This window comes from Eptesicus fuscus, chromosome 3 (genome assembly GCF_027574615.1).
Source record: "Eptesicus fuscus isolate TK198812 chromosome 3, DD_ASM_mEF_20220401, whole genome shotgun sequence".
Classification (NCBI taxonomy): Eukaryota; Metazoa; Chordata; class Mammalia; order Chiroptera; family Vespertilionidae; genus Eptesicus; species Eptesicus fuscus.
In genome coordinates this window covers 9,875,393-9,895,889 of record NC_072475.1, presented here as the reverse complement: position 1 = coordinate 9,895,889, position 20,497 = coordinate 9,875,393, and the positions used below count along the sequence as shown (strand labels likewise).

The 20,497-nt window shown below is 48.0% G+C and overlaps 1 protein-coding gene across 2 annotated transcripts in view; it reads right to left on the bottom strand.

Moving 5' to 3' along the window:
- Window positions 1–507: 507 nt before the first annotated feature.
- Window positions 508–20,497, bottom strand: part of DIP2A (disco interacting protein 2 homolog A) — a 79,675-nt gene continuing 59,685 nt past the window's right edge. For both annotated transcript variants that reach the window (XM_054713632.1, XM_054713633.1), the window contains exons 23-38: window positions 20,191–20,392; window positions 18,928–19,037; window positions 18,766–18,846; window positions 18,524–18,647; window positions 16,034–16,155; window positions 15,754–15,865; window positions 14,542–14,651; window positions 13,916–14,046; window positions 11,818–11,986; window positions 10,678–10,848; window positions 8,783–8,844; window positions 8,053–8,110; window positions 5,898–5,972; window positions 4,301–4,475; window positions 3,480–3,603; window positions 508–2,856 (exon numbers count right to left, since the gene is read on the bottom strand). In XM_054713632.1, coding sequence (XP_054569607.1) covers window positions 2,604–2,856; window positions 3,480–3,603; window positions 4,301–4,475; window positions 5,898–5,972; window positions 8,053–8,110; window positions 8,783–8,844; window positions 10,678–10,848; window positions 11,818–11,986; window positions 13,916–14,046; window positions 14,542–14,651; window positions 15,754–15,865; window positions 16,034–16,155; window positions 18,524–18,647; window positions 18,766–18,846; window positions 18,928–19,037; window positions 20,191–20,392 — 2,079 coding nt within the window. In that variant the 3' untranslated portion in view covers window positions 508–2,603. The remainder of the gene's footprint in view (window positions 2,857–3,479; window positions 3,604–4,300; window positions 4,476–5,897; window positions 5,973–8,052; window positions 8,111–8,782; window positions 8,845–10,677; window positions 10,849–11,817; window positions 11,987–13,915; window positions 14,047–14,541; window positions 14,652–15,753; window positions 15,866–16,033; window positions 16,156–18,523; window positions 18,648–18,765; window positions 18,847–18,927; window positions 19,038–20,190; window positions 20,393–20,497) is intronic.

Below are 20,497 nucleotides of genomic sequence, written 5' to 3'. Positions count from 1 at the left end.
CCACCTGGAAGTCCAGCTCACTGTTGCTGGGAGTGGCAATAGGTGACAATGCATCTCCCCTCAAAGCTTTATCTGGTCCCTCATTGTTCTTTTTCAGCTTTTGCTTTTAAACAGTATCTGTAATGATCATTCATGATATTTGGCCTTTTCAGTCACTTGGAGAGTCTAGGGAACAAGGTACCCTATACTTAATTGGCACTTAGAATTAGTAATAACCTCTCAGTTTCTCACTTTGCACCGCCCTTGGAAAACTCCACAAGGTCCTGCCTAAACATTTCACAGACTCGTGTAAACAGGTTCCCTCATTAAACTCTGAAAGACAGAGCTGGATGCAGGAAAACCGGGGCAGTGAGCACCCAAAGCTTCAAGTCTGGCATGAACTCTTACCCCCCACTCCACCTACAGGAAGTAAGCCTGAAGAGTAATTGTAACTGCAGACGTGCACACACACATCTGGGAGGAGGTTCACTGCAGCACTGTTGAAAGAACTATGATGGACAACAGCAATTGAGCAAAAGCTACCTTTAGTCATGACACACCTGTACAGTCATTAAAACATGTAGAATATAGGTAACATATTAAAAAGTCTAATTTATTAAGTACAAAAGCTGATTATAAAAGTATATGATTCTAATTTTGTAAAAAATTTTAAAAGGAAAAAATCCCGAAAAGGATTTACGTCAAATACTAATGCTGCTAAATTACTCAGAGGTAGGATTATAGATTTTCTTCTTTACACTTTAATGTGCTTTGTAGACTTTATGCTGTAAGCATAAATGCTTTTATATTCAGAAAAAAAGTAATGCATAATAAAATACATCCTATTTGGGATCATTTAAAAAACCTTTTCACACATTTCAAAATGCAGAATTACAAAATCAATAACTTTTATTAACATTATGATATAAAAAATTTTAGTGTGATATACAGAATTCCCAGAGAGTAATCTTAAAACATTTTAATGTGCTTCTTAAAGTCTTAATTTACAAGACACCTTGTTTTACTGTCACTTACTTTTCAATACAAAAATTTTACAATATTGGCTACAAAACTACAACATTAAGATTAGGGTTAGGTAGTTCTTTCCCCTGCCGGCCATTCTATTATAAGGAATATCTGTTATCTGTATGTCAAACAATAAGTTACACAGATTATGTACATAATTACAATAGATTATTACAATTCCAGTACGTTGTAACATCCTAACTGCAGTCCACCACCACAGGCAAAGAGAGCTACAATGCACCTGCTATTAGTAGCCAAATAAGAGTAAAATGTAAGAGTTAGCCTAGTTAGCCAGACCTATTTGGTGGAGAATTTCAAATTGTAGAGAATTAATAACAGCTTTGTTAGGCACTGATTCAGGCTAATTCCAGAAAAACCTGGTTGTTTCTATAAAGCATGCATGATCCATAAACTTTCCCATCCACAGTTCCCCCCAAAACCCAACAACTTCATAACATACTCTTTATTAGCTATATAAAAATACTCTATGTCCTAGATTTGAGCTTCACTTCAAATTCTTAGAAGTTTCTAAAGGATTTTATATTCTCTTTGATTTAGGTTTACTGTAATATCACTCGGTTTAGTCATAACTGAATATGGTTTGGCCAAATTTAATAGGCATACAACTCAAAATGTGAAAGCCAGAGTGAGGGTTACCAGGCCCACCTTCAACATGGGGCAAGGCTCTCCCCACAGCTCGACTGCACTGAGGATGTGAAAACCTCAGACACTGTCATCAATGCTTCCAAATCTGTTGATTTGGGATGAAAATCATTCAGTACACTTCCATGTATTGAGAAGAATTTATATTGTGATGTTATGAAAACAAGTGTTTAACTAAACAGCATTAAGTTACAAACCTAGGAAAGTGGTTTAAAACTAAATGCTGGTTTATCTTTCCGAAACAGAGCATCTATCCTGACAGCCCCAAATGCACTTACTGAACATCAGTGACAATGTGTGCAGATAATCGGGCACACCTGTTTCAATAAACTGGGAGAGAGGAAGCACCCTGTAACTAGAGTGCCAAGAGCCGGGGTAGGAGGAGTGGGCAGGTCTTGCTGCCCTTCTCATCAGCCTCTTTGGGCTCTGTTCCTCCCTATGAATCAGTTGTACTGGGGCCTCAAGTTCTTTCTAGCTTAAGTTCTACATATAAACTTGTCATTTTAAGTGGGTATAAATAATTGAATTTTTTAAATCAAGAACTATATCTTTAGTCTAAAAAGTGCAAACTTGCAATACAGTAGAGAACAAACTGCACACCTGCAATTCCTCATGATACCCATGGCCAGCCTTTCATTTCCTTTCCCAGTCACCCTATCTGTTAAAATACTGACATTTATGTTTTTGTAAATGTCCTTGAAGATTAAAAAATTTCTTCAAATAATTCAGGAAGTGGCTTCTCAATAAGATTTGGGGAACTTTGAGACGAATCTCTAAAAGTAGGGCAAGGGGTGCAGTATTCCGTGATGACTGCAGTCCTTTGTCCTGGTGGCTACGGACACACTGCAGTGTCTTCACATGTTCTAACACCTTCACGTGGTTCCAACCCCTGGAAGCCTCACACTGGACAGAACCCTGGAGCTGGTGAGCGGTGCTCACATGTTGTAGGCAACATAGATTGGATCAAGCTGGTCAGCCAGGAAGCCATCACGCAAGTGCATGCGTTGCTTCTCGCCCCTAGAGTTGATGGGGATCACGCCTGGGTCTACAATGACCACCACACCCACGACCAGGTGATGCTCCTCCAGCACCACATTTGTCACCAGGGCCACTAGGTCCAGTGCGTCCTGCTCCAGCCCGTCCAGCTCCACCACCACAACCAGCAGGTTTGTCCAGGTGAACACGGCACTGCAGGGAGAAGACAGATGGCATGGACATCAGCTTCTGAGGACCAACAGATACATGGGAAATGATGCCAAACAGAGGAGAGTGAAAAGACAAGTATATTTATTGACACTGCCCTGCTGCTGAACATCGTTCACAATTGAAAGGCTAGGCTAAATGTGCTGTCTAGGACTATCTATTCTAATGAAAGTTCTTGCTAAAAATCAGAAGCATTCATTATTTGATGATGAAAGCTGAGCCTGTCCCAATGCAAGCTCCCTACACAGTGAAGAAATTATGAATCACAACCATTTAAATGAGAAAATCCACATTAAAAGCAGAAACACCAGGAAAACTGTGGAGACCTCACACTTTGCCTGTTCATTCAGGGCCAAATGCTTGGTCTAAAACTGACTAGGAAAAAAGGAAAGCCCAAGCAAAACCAAAGGGCTGCACCAGGGGTCTCTGGTGCGGGTTTCCTAGAGCAGGTCTGGAGAGCCCAGGGTCAGCTCTGGGAGAGGCAGGCTTTGCCAGCATGTGCCTGTAATCAGGTTCTGCTGGAAACGTGACCAGGCAGATGGCCCTCAGTCCCTGGCTCTGCCCGAGATGAGGGGCTGGGTGGGACTCGCCCTCCTCTGGGCTCTTACCACTCGGCGATGCTCCTGTGTGCTCGGATCACGGACGTCTCGATGTCGATGGGGTGGTACCGCATGCCTCTCAGCTCCAGTGTTTCATCCAGAGACCCAACCACATAGAGTGCGTCATGTCGCTCTATGAAGGGCACAGTTTGCACACCTCAGAAAGACACAGTGCAATCTGGGCACCCTCCACACATCTGTGTCAGCCTGAGTCGGGCTCTCTGAAACAGGGAGCTCACTATTCTAACATCACTTGAAAACCAAGCCTCCTAATGGGTGAGGCATGCAGCAGAGCCTGATAAAGGTGCTGTCCGTCCCCTTCATTCCAAAGAATTACATCAATGTGTGTATATTTTAAAATATTATTTACTATTTCTGGAAACAAAACAGCATCTACAGAGGCTACCAAAAGTTCTGACTTGATTTGGCTGGCCTGCTGGGGCCTAAGGACTTTGCAGTTATGAGGGGTCGTGTGTGGGGAGGGTACCACCCACAGCTGGTGAAATATGCAGGTGGCTCTGCCTAGGGGAGGACTTGACAGCATCATCAACAACCCCACAAATTCAGCAGAGGCCGAGGGTCCAAGGACAGTGAGGCATGGTCACAAAGGGAAAAATAGTAATTTTCAGAGAACACCACTGCCAGAGCTCATCCTTCACCCCACACCCAAAGATACAAGCTTCTTGCAAGGGGTGTGGTGAGTCAGCAGGAATCCCTGAGATGCTGCACGTGCCTGTCAGGCTCACAAGCTACAGCAGCAGGCCCTGTGGGCTGTGGACAGAGCCCCTCACCCCCAACAGTGCTGACACGGGGTCACCGTAACCCCTCACCTCCACTGGCATCGGTGAGCTCCGTTCTCCGAAGGAAGCCCAAGTAGCCAGTCCTTGCCCAAATGGTCTGGGTGTCTCCAAAGCTCAGTCGGGCACTGAAGTGGTCAGCATGAAGTGCTTCCTCTCCATGGACTGTGTAGTAGCCTGTGGCGTTGTGGGGGCTGCTAACCCAGATCTGTGGGGCCCAGAGGTCAAGAATGAGCTGAGCACAGATTATCATGAGACATCCACTCGCCAAGAGAACTTAAAACACTGCATAAAGGCAGGGCATTTTCAGTGTCTTATCCTGTGAACTAAGTTAAAATTATAGGTATGGAAAGCAAACAAGTAACTTTCTCTCCTTCAAATGGAGAGTTCCTCTCCAGGACTCTGTGATGTAGATGAGCTCACCGGGTAACTCCCACTCCTCACATCAAACTACTGTTGTCAATAAGAATGGGGAGCGAGCCGAAACCGGTTTGGCTCAGTGGATAGAGCGTCGGCCTGCGGACTCACGGGTCCCAGGTTCGATTCTGATCAAGGGCATGTACCTTGGTTGCGGGCACATCCCCAGTAGGGGGTGTGTAAGAGGCAGCTGATCGATGTTTCTCTCTCATCGATGTTTTTAACTCTCTATCCCTCTCTCTTCCTCTCTGTAAAAAATCAATAAAATATATTTTTAAAAAAAGAAAAAAAGAATGGGGAGCGATGTACAGGTCCACACAGGGGCAAGTGATGGAGTGAGGCTCACTGAGTGGGCAAACCCTGCACCATATACAGGTAAGTTACCCTAACAGGCCTAGGTCCAGTGGCCAGAAGGGAGGCCCCACACTGACCCCACCCAACCCTGGGACTGGCACATCTTCCCATTAGGACATTGAGCAACCCCTGGGAGTCCCCCAGGCTCACTCACACCCTCATCTCAGTTAGACTGAGATTGGGCAGTGTCTGTATGACTGCCCCTGAGTGCCATCTACCAGGACCTCAGAGGTTGTCCACATCAGAGACCCTGATGCCAGGACACAGGTTCCATGGCATGTCCCTAGGGCCTGGAACTGGGAGGATAAGACCATTCTCATAATAACAAAACTAACGTGGGCACTCAGGCTGTGACCTGCACTCTCCTGCCACCCTGGCCTCCGGCAGTAAGTCCCACCTGTCTCGTTACACTGGATACATATGGATAAATGCAGGTATGTCAACACAATGATTTTTGCACAGCCTGTGTGTGTCCAGGGGACGTGTCCTCAGGAGTAGAGGACCCCGCCTCCCATCTCAGTGTCTGTGCCGTGCCAGCCCCTTCCTCAGGGCTGTGGCTCATGGCTTGGTGCAGGAACTGTGTTTTAAGACACAGCTGCTTTCTCCATGCTGCGGGTTCCTGTGTGGCTCCTAGGGTCTCCAAGTACCTACAAAACTCAAGGTTTCCCTCTGCTGGTAGGGAACCCGGAGTGGAAACTCATCCCATGGGTCCACGAAATCCTACCCAAGTACTGGGTACAGGAGCACAAATGGGGGTGGAGGCGGGGAGAGGAAAGGACCAAATAGCTTGGCAGATGGGAAGAGGGGAGGAGCAGCTCCTGAGGTGCATGAGGCTCCAGAACCCAACCCCCAGCCTCACCTCTCCCAGGTGTGAGTCTCCAAGGGGCCCTTTGGTCTCAGTGTGTGCAATGATGACTTTCACTCCAGGGAGGATCTGGAAGGAAAACCGTGCCCATGTCAAAGAAAACACAAGACTCCAGACTCAAAAACAACAGACATTAAAAACTCCAGACATTAAAAACAACAGCCCTCAGAAGCTAATCCAAACAACGTGATATGTACTTGTAAGTGATCAGGAGATTTAAAGCCAAGCTAAATTTGAATTTGAACAGAAATAAGACTTTAATTGATAAAAATACATGTGAATCTTAACAAAATGACCCTAGTTCCTAAGAATGGACCTTATTTTGGATGTTGTCAGAGGCAAAGAGGGTCTATATAAGCATCTGTTCTACTTGGGATCTTTCAACAAGGCCACTCGAGGACTGCCTGCCTCTTGTGGGGCACACAAGTGCAGAAGGCCACTCAGCCCCACTGCTCAGCTGCGCCCCAGCCGAGCCAAGCAAGGACTCTGTCCATGGGTTTCATCAAGCTTCCTAGTTCTGGGCTGGAACTCTAACCTTGAAGAGCCCTTCCTTCCCATGACTCAGAGTCAGTCCAACACTGGTCACCTGCTCTGTGTTGACTCAGACAGACAGAGGCACCAGCTCATACCCAGGAGCCATGGAAAACATTCCAGGGCAGGGTACCTCAAATCAGGGAAGCCCCCACGCCTGGTCCTGGGGAGACTTCACTGGGCTCGGGTCAGGCCATGTGGCTGCTCCAGGCATGGTCACCTATTCTGTGTCCTGTTTCCTCATGTACAAAATGATGACAGTGAGGTCCCCCAGGCAGGTGGGAAGGGATGAGGGGTCACTTATAGGAAGGGCGTGAGTTAAGGCTGCTGCCTACGGCCAGTGCCAGACCCTCCTCTCCTCCCACTGTTGTTGCATCCTTGCCACACGCTACCCATGGGACAGTCCTGTTTTCCTGAATGCTGCTGGAGCCTCTGACCTCTCTCCATGGGGCCCACCTGAACCCTAAAGCCAGAGCTTTTTCCAGAACACCAATCCCCAGGCATAAGTCATTTGAAACTTAATAATACAGGGGAAATATGCTGAGTATACAAAAAGGATAAGCAAAGCTGTCCACTGAGCGTGGGATCCAACAATGTGCTTGGAAAGGGGAGGTCATTGCCCATATTCACCTCTCAGCTGGTCTCCTCCAGATGACGCTAAAGACAGGCAGGCACATGGGAGGTATGTTTCCATGGCCTTGCACCTCCTCCTCTTCCCCCAGCTCGAATGTAGCTATGCTAGTCTCCCTGTGTCTATGCTCCCTCCCCAGGATGTTTGACTAGCTGAGCCCTCTGCCCCGGGTCCCTGTGGCTGCTCCTCCTCTTCCCTAGTACATGCACACGGGCTCCTCTCCAGGCACCTTGCTGCCTCCCCAAAGGGGGCTATAGCCACAGGAGTGTGTAAGCAGTCAGGTGGCCCTGTAGGCTGCATAGACTGGGAGTTTCCTGTTCCTGGCCATGCTGGGCACACAGCCCTGCCCACTATCCTGCTGTCTGCTGGCAATGGCACACCATCTTCATCACATGGCACACCATCTTCATTACATGGCATCATCTGGCCATGTGGGCTTTCTTCCTTCCTTCAAACCTCCCCTGGTTCTGAGGATGCCTGTTCCCCTGGGTCTCTGTCTGCTGACCCATCTCATGGTGCTCACATTTTTAACCTGGGCACCCTCAGATGGCCTCACTCTTCCCACTCCCATCCCTCCCAACCCCTCTATGGGCTCCCAGTCTTCTGGACTGGCTTCAATGGAAAATTGCAAGATGTGTCTAGGACTCCACCCGCTGCCCAAGGCCCTGGAGGGAACCACTTCCTGGCTGTCACCTGGGCCAGGGGCTGAGTTGGGTAGCTGTGCTGGCCCTTGCTCCAAGACTGTGTGAAGACACTGGGCCCTCACCCAAGGGGCCCTACAGCCTCAAGCCCCAGCAATGGGAGTTCCTTCTGTGTCTCTGCACCCGAAGTCCTCCTTTCTTGGTTTTGTGCTTTAGATGTATGTTGAACTAAGACTTAACCTAGTCCTTGTGTGTGTTTGCAGTGAGGAGGAGGCCTCCTGCGTTAGCCCAGCCCAGCCTGACCACAGCCGTCTGTGTTTATCAGGAGAATTGCAGCTTCCACTACCTTTCCAGACTCCGTCAATGGCAGACTGTGCGGAGAACCCCGTTCTACCAAACGTACCCTAAAAATTAACAAGGGAAAATGTTCAGAATAAAATTTACTATAAAGGTAATGACCTCTAAAAAGGCAACTCATAAGATAATCAGAAATTATCACTATGACAGTCAGTTTGTTGACAATGACCTTATTGTAACCTTGGAACAGTGACTTCAGGTGCCCTCGACCTGCCTGGCTCACCTGGCACAGCTCAAGGCAGAAGCTTGTTCTAGGTTTTTTGGGGGCCGTCCCCAACCAGCTGCCCTGTCCACAGTAATCTGTTTACCTTGAGCTGCAGCATGGCCACATTTGAGGGCCCAGACCAGAATCTGAGCTTCAAAGCTGGGAGGGACCCGGACCCGCAGGCATACACTGTGACCCCCCCAGCACACATTTATTGATGAAAAAACTAAATCCTGTCTTAAAACGGTATTGTGTAAAAAAGTCCTTGCCATTAGTTGCTTTACTTGTCCTCAACCCCATAAAAAGCTAAATGCAAATGTTTGGTCACTCCTATTACCCTTCCTGATTTTAGGAATAACAGATAAAGGGACATGGACTGAGTCTCGAGGACACAGAGACGCAGAGAGGGAGACCCAAGTTTCCCCAGTAGAGCTTGGCCAGCCATCTGCTAGTCCAGGTGCCAGGAGGGCCAGTCAGGGCAGAACCAGCTGCACAACTTCACCATTGGCGTTACCTGTCATGGCGCAGCGCCCTCATGTCCACGTAGACCGTTGTGGGGTCCGGGCCAGCCGTGCCCTGGAAGAAGAGCAGCACGTCTGCATCTACACGGCACAGCCACCTAACAGCTCCTCCCCGTTGCCGGGAAGGCAGCATCTCTGCTCCAGCAGCGAGCCTGCCCAGGGACACTGATGCCTTCCATCCAAACATTACATGGCTTGATAACATCAAGTGAAACACTAGTGACACTGAATGAACATGCCAAATTGTACAATTTTACATTTCAGTTCTCACAGCTGGTCTCTATGTTATGGTGAAAACACCACCACAGGATTTGAGGGCATTTGCACCCAGCTATCGGTCAGGCTTGGCCTCTCTCCAGCCGACCTAATTCTACTGAGGGCTGAGCACAGCAGAGGCTCAATCAGGGTCCACAGAGTGATGTTCTCCCTTTCCTCACTTCTGACACTTGGACCCTGAGTGAAGGATGTTATTTTCTGTTTTATTAGATAAGGAACATAAAGTTAAATGGATACTCTGCTCAACATCACTCTCTGAAGATCCCAGACAACGTAACAAAAACTGCTTCATTGAGATTCAACAGCCCTTCCCTCCAGAGGCAATGCTATGAATGTTAAATTTTTTTTTAAACAGTTTTACTTAAATTTTATTACAGAGGAACTTTTATCATATGTAAAATAATATTCAGTGTGAGCAGTCAGACAGCAAAAGAAACACATATTTGTCTAGAGTTGAGGAGAAGGCCACATGAACGCATGGGGGAAGCACAGAGGTACCTCGAGGTCAAGGTCATACCTGCTCAGCCAGCTTTCCCAGCCTGTTGGGCTGACAGAGGCAAAGGAGGCCAGCAGAGTGAGACAGGAGGAGACGGCCACAGGAGACAAACAGAAAGCAACAGGCCACGTGAGAAACACACGGTAAGAGACAGCAAAATGTGTCACTGCATCTCAAAGGGCAAATGTGATTATCTCATTAAGACTTCTGCAATCACACATGGCATCCCACATGCCAACAGATAGAGGAGATAACCTTCAAATATTGAGTAAGGAGGACATGCCTTCATTTACAGCTGTTGACTACACACCAAGAGCCTGATGCTCAGTCCTACTTTCTACAACAGGAAGGGTATGAGGAGGGCACCCAACCCACTTCCTCCTGCCACATGGCAAGGGTCTGAGGCTTGGAATGGTAGCACAGTCTTTTCACGGTTGAGAGGACATCAGCATAAGGGAGAAAAGGATGATGGTCCACAGTTGGCCCATGACAGGAGTGCTCTGAGATGAAGGCCAAGCTAAGCCAAGGCTCCAGAAACAAGAAACAGCTCTACCGGGGGCCCTGCTCTGGTTCCAAAGCTGCCTTTCCCTCTAACAAGTCTTTTCTACGTGGGTGAGCGGACATTTAGTATATTTTTAGAAAGAGTGAAATTGAGATACTAGTAAAAATCTGGAAAATAACCAGAGTAACCTGAAGAAACAGCACTGCAGTCAGCTGTTCAATTTCTGAAACTTCATGTAAATACCTTAAGTAAAATAACTTGATTTCTCAAATATGAAGTAGAGGTAATACAAATTATCACAATAATTTTCAATTTAAAATTACTAAATGTCTTAAAACAATATTGTTATAAAAAATTAAATGCATATTTTATCCAACTTAGTGAGATTCTTCCAGATAAGAAATAGTCACTGTTCAAAAAACAATTTTTTTTCCAAATAAGCCTTGTTCTTGAAGAGAATATCTTTTAAAAATAGAACCCTCATAGTTCTCCAAGATAAACTGGAAATGAAACATTAAAGGCTCAGAGAATGAGAAATGGATGTAGCCGGCACAACAAGGAAAAGCGACAATTAAAAAACTGTCTGTCTTGGATGCCCAGCCCAGCCACCTTACCTGGAGGCAGATGGCCACGTTGACCCTGCACCCGAACGTGGTGCTCACGGCGCGTGCGGGTAGGCCCAGGTCCTTGAACAGCTTGGAGAAGGACTGTGTCAGCGCGATCCGAGGTCGCTCCTCGGCGACCACCATGCACGTGCGCACACACGACAGGTTCACCCCCTTCATCTGTGGGGAGGAGCAGGGTAAGACAGGCCCTGAACACTCCTTTAGGAAGCTCCTGAGGGGACCCATGTGTGACCTGAACATACATCCCACCTCCTCCGCTGTAGTCTCATTCTACAGAATTCTTAAGTATGGAAGCGCCAGATAGTACCCATCTGCTCCACATCCACACCAGCCAGTCCTGCAGTTCATCTGGCCATAGCTCCACAGGACTCTCCCAGATCCTATCCCAGGTCCTCAGGGACCCTGACACCTCCAAGATGCGCCCAGAGCTAGTGTCAGACCTGCCCCCTCCACATGCTCCCCCACGCCCCCCACCATGTACCTGCGCAAGCCAGCCCCACACGCCTGCCCACCCCACACTCATATCCTGCCACATGGGTGTGTGGATGAAGGGAGTAACTACCTACTGTAGAGGTGTGTGTGTGTGGGGGGGGGGGGGGTGTGGGGGGGGGGTAAGTGAAGAGCTCCCAGCAGGGTGGGTGCCAGGAAGAAGGGACACAGAGCCAGCGTGACTTGGTGCCTGGTAAGCGTTTGCTCTGTTTCCCCAACTGCTTGGAACTTGCAGTTGGGAAAAAAGAGTGAAATTGAGATACTAGTAAAAATCTGGAAAATAACCAGAGTAACCTGAAGAAACAGCACTGCAGTTAGCTGTTCAATTTCTGAAACTTCATGTAAATACCTTAAGTAAAATATCTTGATGTCTCAAATATGAAGTAGAGGTAATACAAATTATCACAATAATTTTCAATTTAAAATTACTAGATATCTTAAAACAATATTGTTGTAAAAAATTAAATGCATATTTTATCGCGATCCGAGGTCGCGCTGACACAGTCCTTTTGTTGGGAGCCTTTTTTTAGATTCCAATGGCCCGGTTTAGAGCCAACCTAGAAACCCCTGGTTTGGGCACCTCCTAAAAAGGGATGAAGACAGTAGGGCGCAAGCAGGCCTGGGCAGTGACACACTCACCCTGAGGACACCTGTCTGTGCGCCCAGGCCCTTGGTGCACATCTCCATCACCGAGTAGGAGCAGAAGGTAACGCGGGCCTTGTACTGGCTTACGGCTGACAGCCACAGGGACACATTGCTCTCCAGCTCCAGCGGGGGCACCAGCACGGACTGGTGTCCAGAGTAGACACTGTGGGGCCATGAAGGGTCAAGTCAGTGTTAGCCGCTCTGCCCAGGTGCGTCATCTGCGCACCCCAGGTACCGTGCCTCCCTGCACCCAATGGGCCTGGTGTGGCTGCCTCGTTTCTTTTCCAAGGATAGAACAGGGGGACAATTCTCCCTAATGTACAGACAGAGTTTTGGTGAAAAACACACTTTGGGGGGAGGGGCATAATGCACAGGGAGTCCTTGTGTCCCTTCAGAACTTCATAAGGACCTAGAGTCACAGTTAGGGTCAGGGTCTGCTGGCTGGGGACTCAGTGTTCTAATTCTAAAGACCTGTCCCTACTTCCTAGTATTTGATGGAATGAAGCAGTCTCTCCTCAATTACTAGTAATGGGTAATGTTTGTTTGCTTGTTTTTAATGTATTTTTACTCTTTTACTCAATTTCAGACCCATACTCAAACCCACTCCACCCCCAAACAAACCCACTCACATGTGTATCTTTGACTTACTGGCCTCAAAAATGCATCTTAGAATGTTAAAGTTCTAAAGAACTACATACAATTCCAATCAAGCACGTGGGTGCAGCAGCAGGGGCACCTTCACTCACCTGCACACTTCCTCTACTCATCTCCACACTTACCTGCACACTCTTCCTCCACTCACCTATACACTCTACCTGCACTCAACCGTACACTTTACCTGCACACTCTTCCTCCACTCACCTATACACTCTACCTGCAGTCAACCGTACACCTTACCTGCACACTCTTCCTCCACTCACTTATACACTCTACCTGCACTCACCTATACACTCTACCTCCACTCACCTATACACTCTACCTGCACTCAGCTATACACTTTACCTGCACTCACCTATACACTCTACCTGCACTCACCTATACACTCTACCTCCACTCACCTATACACTCCACCTCCAATCACCTATACACTCTACCTGCACTCACCTATACACTCTACCTGCACTCAACCGTACACCTTACCTGCACACTCTTCCTCCACTCACTTAAACACTCTACCTGCACTCACCTATACACTCTACCTCCACTCACCTATACACTCTACCTGCACTCAGCTATACACTTTACCTGCACTCACCTATACACTCTACCTGCACTCACCTATACATTCTACCTCCACTCACCTATACACTCTACCTCCAATCACCTATACACTCTACCTGCACTCACCTATACACTCTACCTGCACTCAACCGTACACCTTACCTGCACACTCTTCCTCCACTCACTTATACACTCTACCTGCACTCACCTATACACTCTACCTCCACTCACCTATACACTCTACCTGCACTCAACCGTACACTTTACCGGCACTCAACCGTACACCTTACCTGCACACTCTTCCTCCACTCACTTATACACTCTACCTGCACTCACCTATACACTCTACCTCCACTCACCTATACACTCTACCTGCACTCACCTATACACTCTACCTGCACTCAACCGTACACCTTACCTGCACACTCTTCCTCCACTCACCTATACACTCTACCTGCACTCAACCGTACACTTTACCTGCACTCAACCGTACACCTTACCTGCACACTCTTCCTCCACTCACTTATACACTCTATCTGCACTCACCTATACACTCTACCTGCACTCATCCGTACACCTTACCTGCACACTCTTCCTTCACTCACCTGCACACTCTACCTGCAAACTTATTGGCACATTCTTCCTGCATGCACCTCCACCTGCACTAACCTGCACACTCACCTGTACTCTTTACGTCCTTACTTGCACACTTACCTGTATACGCTACCTGAACACTCAATGGCACACTCTACCATCACACTCATTTATAATCTTTACCTCCACTCATCTGCATACTTCCTGCTCTCTCTCTCTATTCACCTGCATGCATACCCTATCTGCACACTCACCTGCACACTATACTTCTACTCACCTGCACAGGCACCACAGGGCAAAGCCAAGGCCACAGTAGGGATCAAGGCAGATGGCGATCTGCCTCGAAGGATACAGCTCACACTGCAGCTTTATGGAGCGGCACAAGGCACTTGTGGCTGCATGTGACATCTTAGGGGGTAAAATACAAGGTCTGTTCAGTGACGTGCAGGAAGAAAGGGATTAAAAACAGTACCTGCTGTCCACAGTGGCCAGACACATTTACCTCCTTAAAGGATGACCTGGCTCATAACCCCACATAAATCAAATAATACTTGAGAAATGGCACATGAAAAATCGTCTACATGAGATTTCAGGATAATAAAGAATTTTCATGAAGCGCTTGGCTCCTGGTAAGGATATGGACTCATCAAAGCCACCTCTCCTCAAAGCAAGTCAGCCATAAATCCGAAAGTTCAGATATTACCACAAAACATCAAAATATGCATTACTCTCAGGCTAACCCAACTTTGGAGTTTACTGGTATTAAACACAAACTTTAACGAACAACACTGTTGCCTCCGGCTCTGTGTGAGAAGAGACTGTACGCACCTGCACCTAACACCCTTTCTACTCACCCCTGTGTCAAGGGGCTGAAGCAGTGGGAATTACGATCAAAGGACCCACCTTCACACCCGCTAAGATCCCTGTGGTTGACACGCTGAAGTCCAGATAGGCCAGCACATCCGGGGAGGGAGGCCTGAACACATTAGCCACCTTCTTTTTCGGTATATCATCTGTTAATGGGAGACGCCTGTTAACACTACTTCAGGCTCTCACCAGGAGAGATGAGACTATTTCTACCAGGGAGTCCTGGAGAGCATGCTCAGAACAGACATTAGGCTACAGGAAAGCAGACTGTGTATTTGAGTGGGAAAGCTTATTTTAACCTTCAAGGACAGGTCACATGGCATGGGCCTACCAAGACAGTGCTGATGTATGGGACAGGGACAGTGGGTGAGGTGGGTATGGAGGAGAGGACACAGGCCATAAGAGCTACAGGGAAGTCCTCTGGTCACCAGTGAAAAGGTCAGAGGAGTGCACAGGTCACAGAATCTGGGCTGAGCCAGGATCAACAAAACTGGCCAGTGAGAGCATCATGGACATGCTCCCATGCCTGTCGATGGGTATCAAGCAGGTGGTCACAGACAACACAGATCCTGACCTCCTCTCAAAGGTGGTGCCATGGAGCACAAAGGCACATAAGTATGATTGGGTCAGAAGGACTCCTGTCTGCTCATTCATGTGGCTGATACCTCGTCACAAAGGAGCCTGTGCGGTGCTGCTCATTCGGGGTGTCTTGATAAGGTACAGGGATGACACTCTCAGCCCTAGGCTGACCTGACGGGCCACGGCAGAGCGACAGAGGTTTTCGGCCCTTCTCGTTGTCATGGGGTGAGGCAGCACTCACCAATAACAGGGATGAGGGATAGGTGTGTGTTGGGGCGTGCATGTGCATGCACACATACTGTGGGGCTATCCATATCCCCACAACTGTTAACTGCTATGTAGGCATGAGAGGCAGTGGCATGAGCTGCAGGCCACAGACACACAGGCCTTGGGCGAGGATCTTTGCTTCCCCCTGGCAGTAGAGACCCTGCTATGACGTGAGCTATGCTTCATGTCACCCTTCATCCTGTGTCCAACTTTAGTAGGTGGACATGGGCTCCTGGGAACCAGTCAGCAGGCTCCTTTTAGCAGCCTCCTCACCATTTACTTCCGCTGCTCTTATCTAACGTATTTTGGGTGACAACAATGCAATCCCTGCAACAATGAAAGGAAAGAGGGTTTGTCCTGGTGGGGACCCATATGCACGCCAAAGGCGCTGAAGACACGTACCTGTGTCTAGAATGGTGGGCCATGTCCGGACGTCTACAGTGGCTGCTGCTTCCTTGGACTTGAGCAGCCGCATGATGGCCTGCGTGGTGAGGACGCATGCAGACTTGCTGACCTGCAGAGCACAGAGATCAAAGGTGCAATGAGACATGAGGCCTGGGAGCAAACCCCTTTGTGGGGCCCTGAAGAAATAACCAGACCCTGGGAGGAGAGGAAACCCTTGGTCCGACCAGCACCCAGGTCTGTGATCAGGTCTCCCTGTGGGGCCACCACACACACTCACCTCCACGATCATCTTGACAGTGGGAAGTGTGGTGGCGAGGTTCTGGGGATGTGGGGGCCGCACAGTGACAGGCACACAACCGCAGTATAGGCAGCCGTAGAAGGCAGCAATGAGGTCCACCCCTGGGGAGACACGTGGTCAGAGGATCAGCGTGGGGTTGATTGCAGTGCACTGTGTCTAGTGCTATGGAACGGCGAAAAGGACACAGGAACACAATCTGTTTTACCTAGTAAAGCTGCTACTACCCCAACTAGTGAAACATTTATTGAACACAATGTTGTTAGGGAGGGACAGAAGCTATCTCTACTGCAGGTAGACTCCCCACAGACCCTGGAGGCCATGGAGGAGCATGGGTGCAGCCTGGGCCAACTAGAACAGCAAGCTCTGACCACCATCCCTGTGAGCGAGGACCGCAAAGAACTTTGAGGGCTAAGTTGTCCACAAGAGAGGACACAAGAACATAGGAGCCAGAGCAGCACACAGAGACCCTGTACCTCCTTGCTGCACAACTGCAGGGAGGTCCACACCCATGGGGACAGGCCAAGATGTCCCTGCATCGCTCTCAACCACATGGTGTAACACAGAACACCATACTGTTCCTTCATCTTTTCTTTGTTTCAAATTCCCCATAATTTAACACTTATGGGGACTCATACTAAACCCATTTTCTCCTCTTAAACTCAATCAAACTTGAGGACACCTGTGTCCCACACCCCGGATGCCTTTCTAGTTGCTGCCCTCAAGTCAGACGAGGCCCCCACCTGGCATCCTCAGGCTGTTTCAATTCCAGAGTCAAGATAAATATGCCACATTTAACCCAGTTTGTGGGTTTCACCAGATTACAAATCCCAAGACTCCACCAGTAACTAGGAATGTGACCACCGGGGCCAGGGGCAGCTCAGCAGCCCCTGCTAATTGGTCCTATGGCAGCAATTAGCAGGGGCTGAGCCCACCCACCAGGTCAGACCAGGCTGGTTCCAACAGCTATTGCTGCCATAGGACCATCCATCTGCTCTGTGCCTGTCGGAGGATAAAGTGGGAGCCACACTGAGGGCCAGCACACAGCAGTTCCAACACATCTGAGCATTCTCACACCCAGCACGGTCACGCTGCCAACATGCCATAAACACATCATCAAACTGAACACAAAAAGGTATCAACCGGAACTCGTTTCATGAGCTAGCATAGCTCCTGCTGTCCCTGTAATCAACCCATGAGCAGGCAGGGCCCTCCAAGGCAGAGACATAGCTAGAAGGGAAGGACACATTGAGGATGTAGAGACAAGATAAGGGACAAGAAGGAGAAAAGGCGACAGATGGCAATAAGATTGGGGAGAGGAAGGGACAGGGTCAGGAGACCTCAGAAAACTGGCCACCACATGAGGTTACATTTCCATAAACTTATATAGACAGGCAGACAGCAGACATAAACCGTAATTGTCTATTTTAAAATGAACTAAAATACATTAAGAAGATGATATAAGAAATAAAATAACAGAAATCAGAATTAGAAAAAAATCAGAAATGAGGAAAGAACTAGAAATTATGAAAAATCATTTCACAAAATGAAGATGAAAGTAGAAGGAGCACAAGAGCAAACAAAAACAACAGACAAAGCCTCAGTAACAGGAAGGGAGGGGACTGTTAAAACAAAAAGTAATTTAGTAAGAAACAGAAACATCTCAACAGAAAACGACTACTGAAGACAAAGATCTAACACATGAGGAGGATGACAGGAAGAAGATCAAAGCAAGGGAAGAGAAAAAATAGAAGAAAAAAGTGATCCTAGAAAACTTTCTTAAAGTTAAAAAAAAATGAAGCTGCCTATTTAAAAGTACCTTCCTTATACATGAGATTATTGTCCCATAACAACTCATATCAAGACTACATCCTGGACTTTAACAAAAGGAAAAAAATCCTTTAGGCACCTGGACAAAAACAGCAAGAATGTCTAGCGATCAAACTATAAAGAAACAGAAGAATGGCGACTCCAGAAGTCCGGACAGAGGCTACTTTTGGGAGGATAGAGGAGGCTGTGGTTGGGACAGGAAGGCAAAGGGACTTCTGGGTACTTGGCAAAGATCTATTTCTTGACTTGGCTGGTGGTGACAAGGGTGCTTGCTTTATAATAACAAAATGTAGGGGACAGACAGGGAAAGCAGATAAAAAGCAGAAAGATAATAAAGGCTATACTACTAAAAAAGTCTGAGTCTAATCACAACAGATTACAATTATTGACAAGGGAAGACAGACGTATGAAGAAGCTAACTAACAACTAAGACCCAAGGTTAATCCTCAGAAGCTGGATTGTTATGATTGCAGTGGTGTAGGACTGCAGCCAGGAGCCCACCAGAGTCTCTGCAACAGTCCGTGGGAAAGGTGATCATGATACCAGCACCACTGGGACTGTCCCATGAGAGAAGACCCAACAGATGTGGGTGTGTATGGAGGAGGGACCCAGGTGAGTTTTGGGAGGTCTCAATGTGCTTACCTGGGGGGTAGACCAAAGCCACATGGTCCCCAATGCTCAGTCTTGCCTTCTCCGTCAGAGCAGCAGCCACCCTTTCAGCCTTTCGGTGCAGCTGGACACAGGTTGCAGTGCTCGTCACCGTGCCCTAGGAAAGCCAACAGTGAGTCACACTGAACTGGGGAGCAGAGGGTTTGCCCACAGGTACCTCAGTATACACCGTGCACGCGCCACTGGCCCCCACAGGGCAGCCGAGCCAACCTCACCTTGGCATTCAGCAACAAAAAGAGCGGGTGGTCGGGAGTGGTGTGGGCCCGCCACTGCAGCACATCGGGCAGGAACAGGAACTGCGCAGAGAGGCCAACTCAATCCTCCGCAACCTCACAAGAGAGGTGCCCTCCTCACCCTCCCAGGCACTGGCCCGTTACCTTCCTGGCCTGGTCGCTATCTTCCAGGTGGGCCAGCTCCCGCCCGGAGGCCTGTGCAATTCTTTTCCCAGCAACCAGATTCCCAACAATCATGGAAGCTGGTCCAACCTCTAGAAAACAGGAAGATGCTGATGACTTCTACTGACATGTCACACTTTTTATTTGATTTAGGTATTCAACTCTTCACTATGATATACACTGAATGGCCAGATTATTGTGATCTCTGAACGCATAATAATCTGGCCACTCAGTGTATATATATATTAGAGGCCCAGTGCATGAATTCGTGCATGAATTCGTGCATGGTGGGGTCCGGCCAGCCTGGCCAGGGCAAGGGGACATGGGCGGTTGGCCGGCCTGCCTGCTGGTTGAACTCCTGGTCAAGGGGACAATTTGCATATTAGCCTTTTATTATATAGGATATACATTGAGTGGCCAGATTATTATGCGTTCAGAGATCATAATAATCTGGCCACTCAGTGTAGATGTTCTGGAAACCAGCTACAAGGTTTATGCTAAATGACAAATAAAATAGAATCTCTCTTTAAATATAAGCAATGTCAGACTGAGAAATTTACAATATGGCACATATCTGGGGGATATGATTTGACATCAGCCACAGCTAAACTTTTAATTATTTCATTGTTTTACTGTATTTTATGTATAAAACAGGAAATTATACCTTCCTAATTAAATGTGTTTTATTTAATGATATTTTAGTGTTCAATAATAAAAAAGCCAGCATTTACTAAAAATTCACATAACCAAAAGAATGAAGTACTGTATATAATAGTTAAACCAGGGAAGGAAAATTGAGTATTTGTTGAGACTTCCCAGGTCTCATCAACCTGTGGCTGTGGTGAGTCACAAGGTTGAGGGGAGGAGCAAGCATGCCCCTGTCCTGCCATGGCTTGGCGTGGCTGCCCACCATGAGCACTGCAGTGACTGAAATAGGCTTTTTAAGCCCCCGAGCTCCAAGTCTGCTCTTGGGCAGGATTTCTATTCCCCAGGAGCCATTGCCTCGCCATCCAAAGCTAAGAGGCCAGGCCTGAATTTAGCCATTGAGATGGGTTCTAACAGGCTGGAGGAAGCCACATGCTGGTGACGTAGTCAAGTTTTCTCCTAAATGACTCAGTTCCAAGGAGAGAGAAGCTGGTGACTGGCCTGGTATGCCACTCACTCTGGCTCTTAACCCTAACTGGTTGCACCATTTAACCATGATTGTGGCCGCCACCCATTTTAAGGCTGTTATGCACAACTAACCTGGCTGTTTCTGGCGAGGTTTGGGAAGGTTGGTGACACAGGTGTGTGGACACATTAGCACATTGCACGGGTGCAGCATCCCCTCCAGAAAGCGCTGCTTGGCTTCAGAGACGTGAACCCCTCCAAGAGGAGCCTTGGGCAAGGTGTTGGCAGGAACCAGGGCCAGACAGTACACGCCCACTTGGTGGATGCTGTCAATGGCCTGGAAGGGAGGATACAGGACAGGAAGGACTTCTGAGACCCGACACACTGCATAGTGATGTTGGAGCACATGCTGACCAACTGAAGGCGGCTAGGAAGGTTGGGC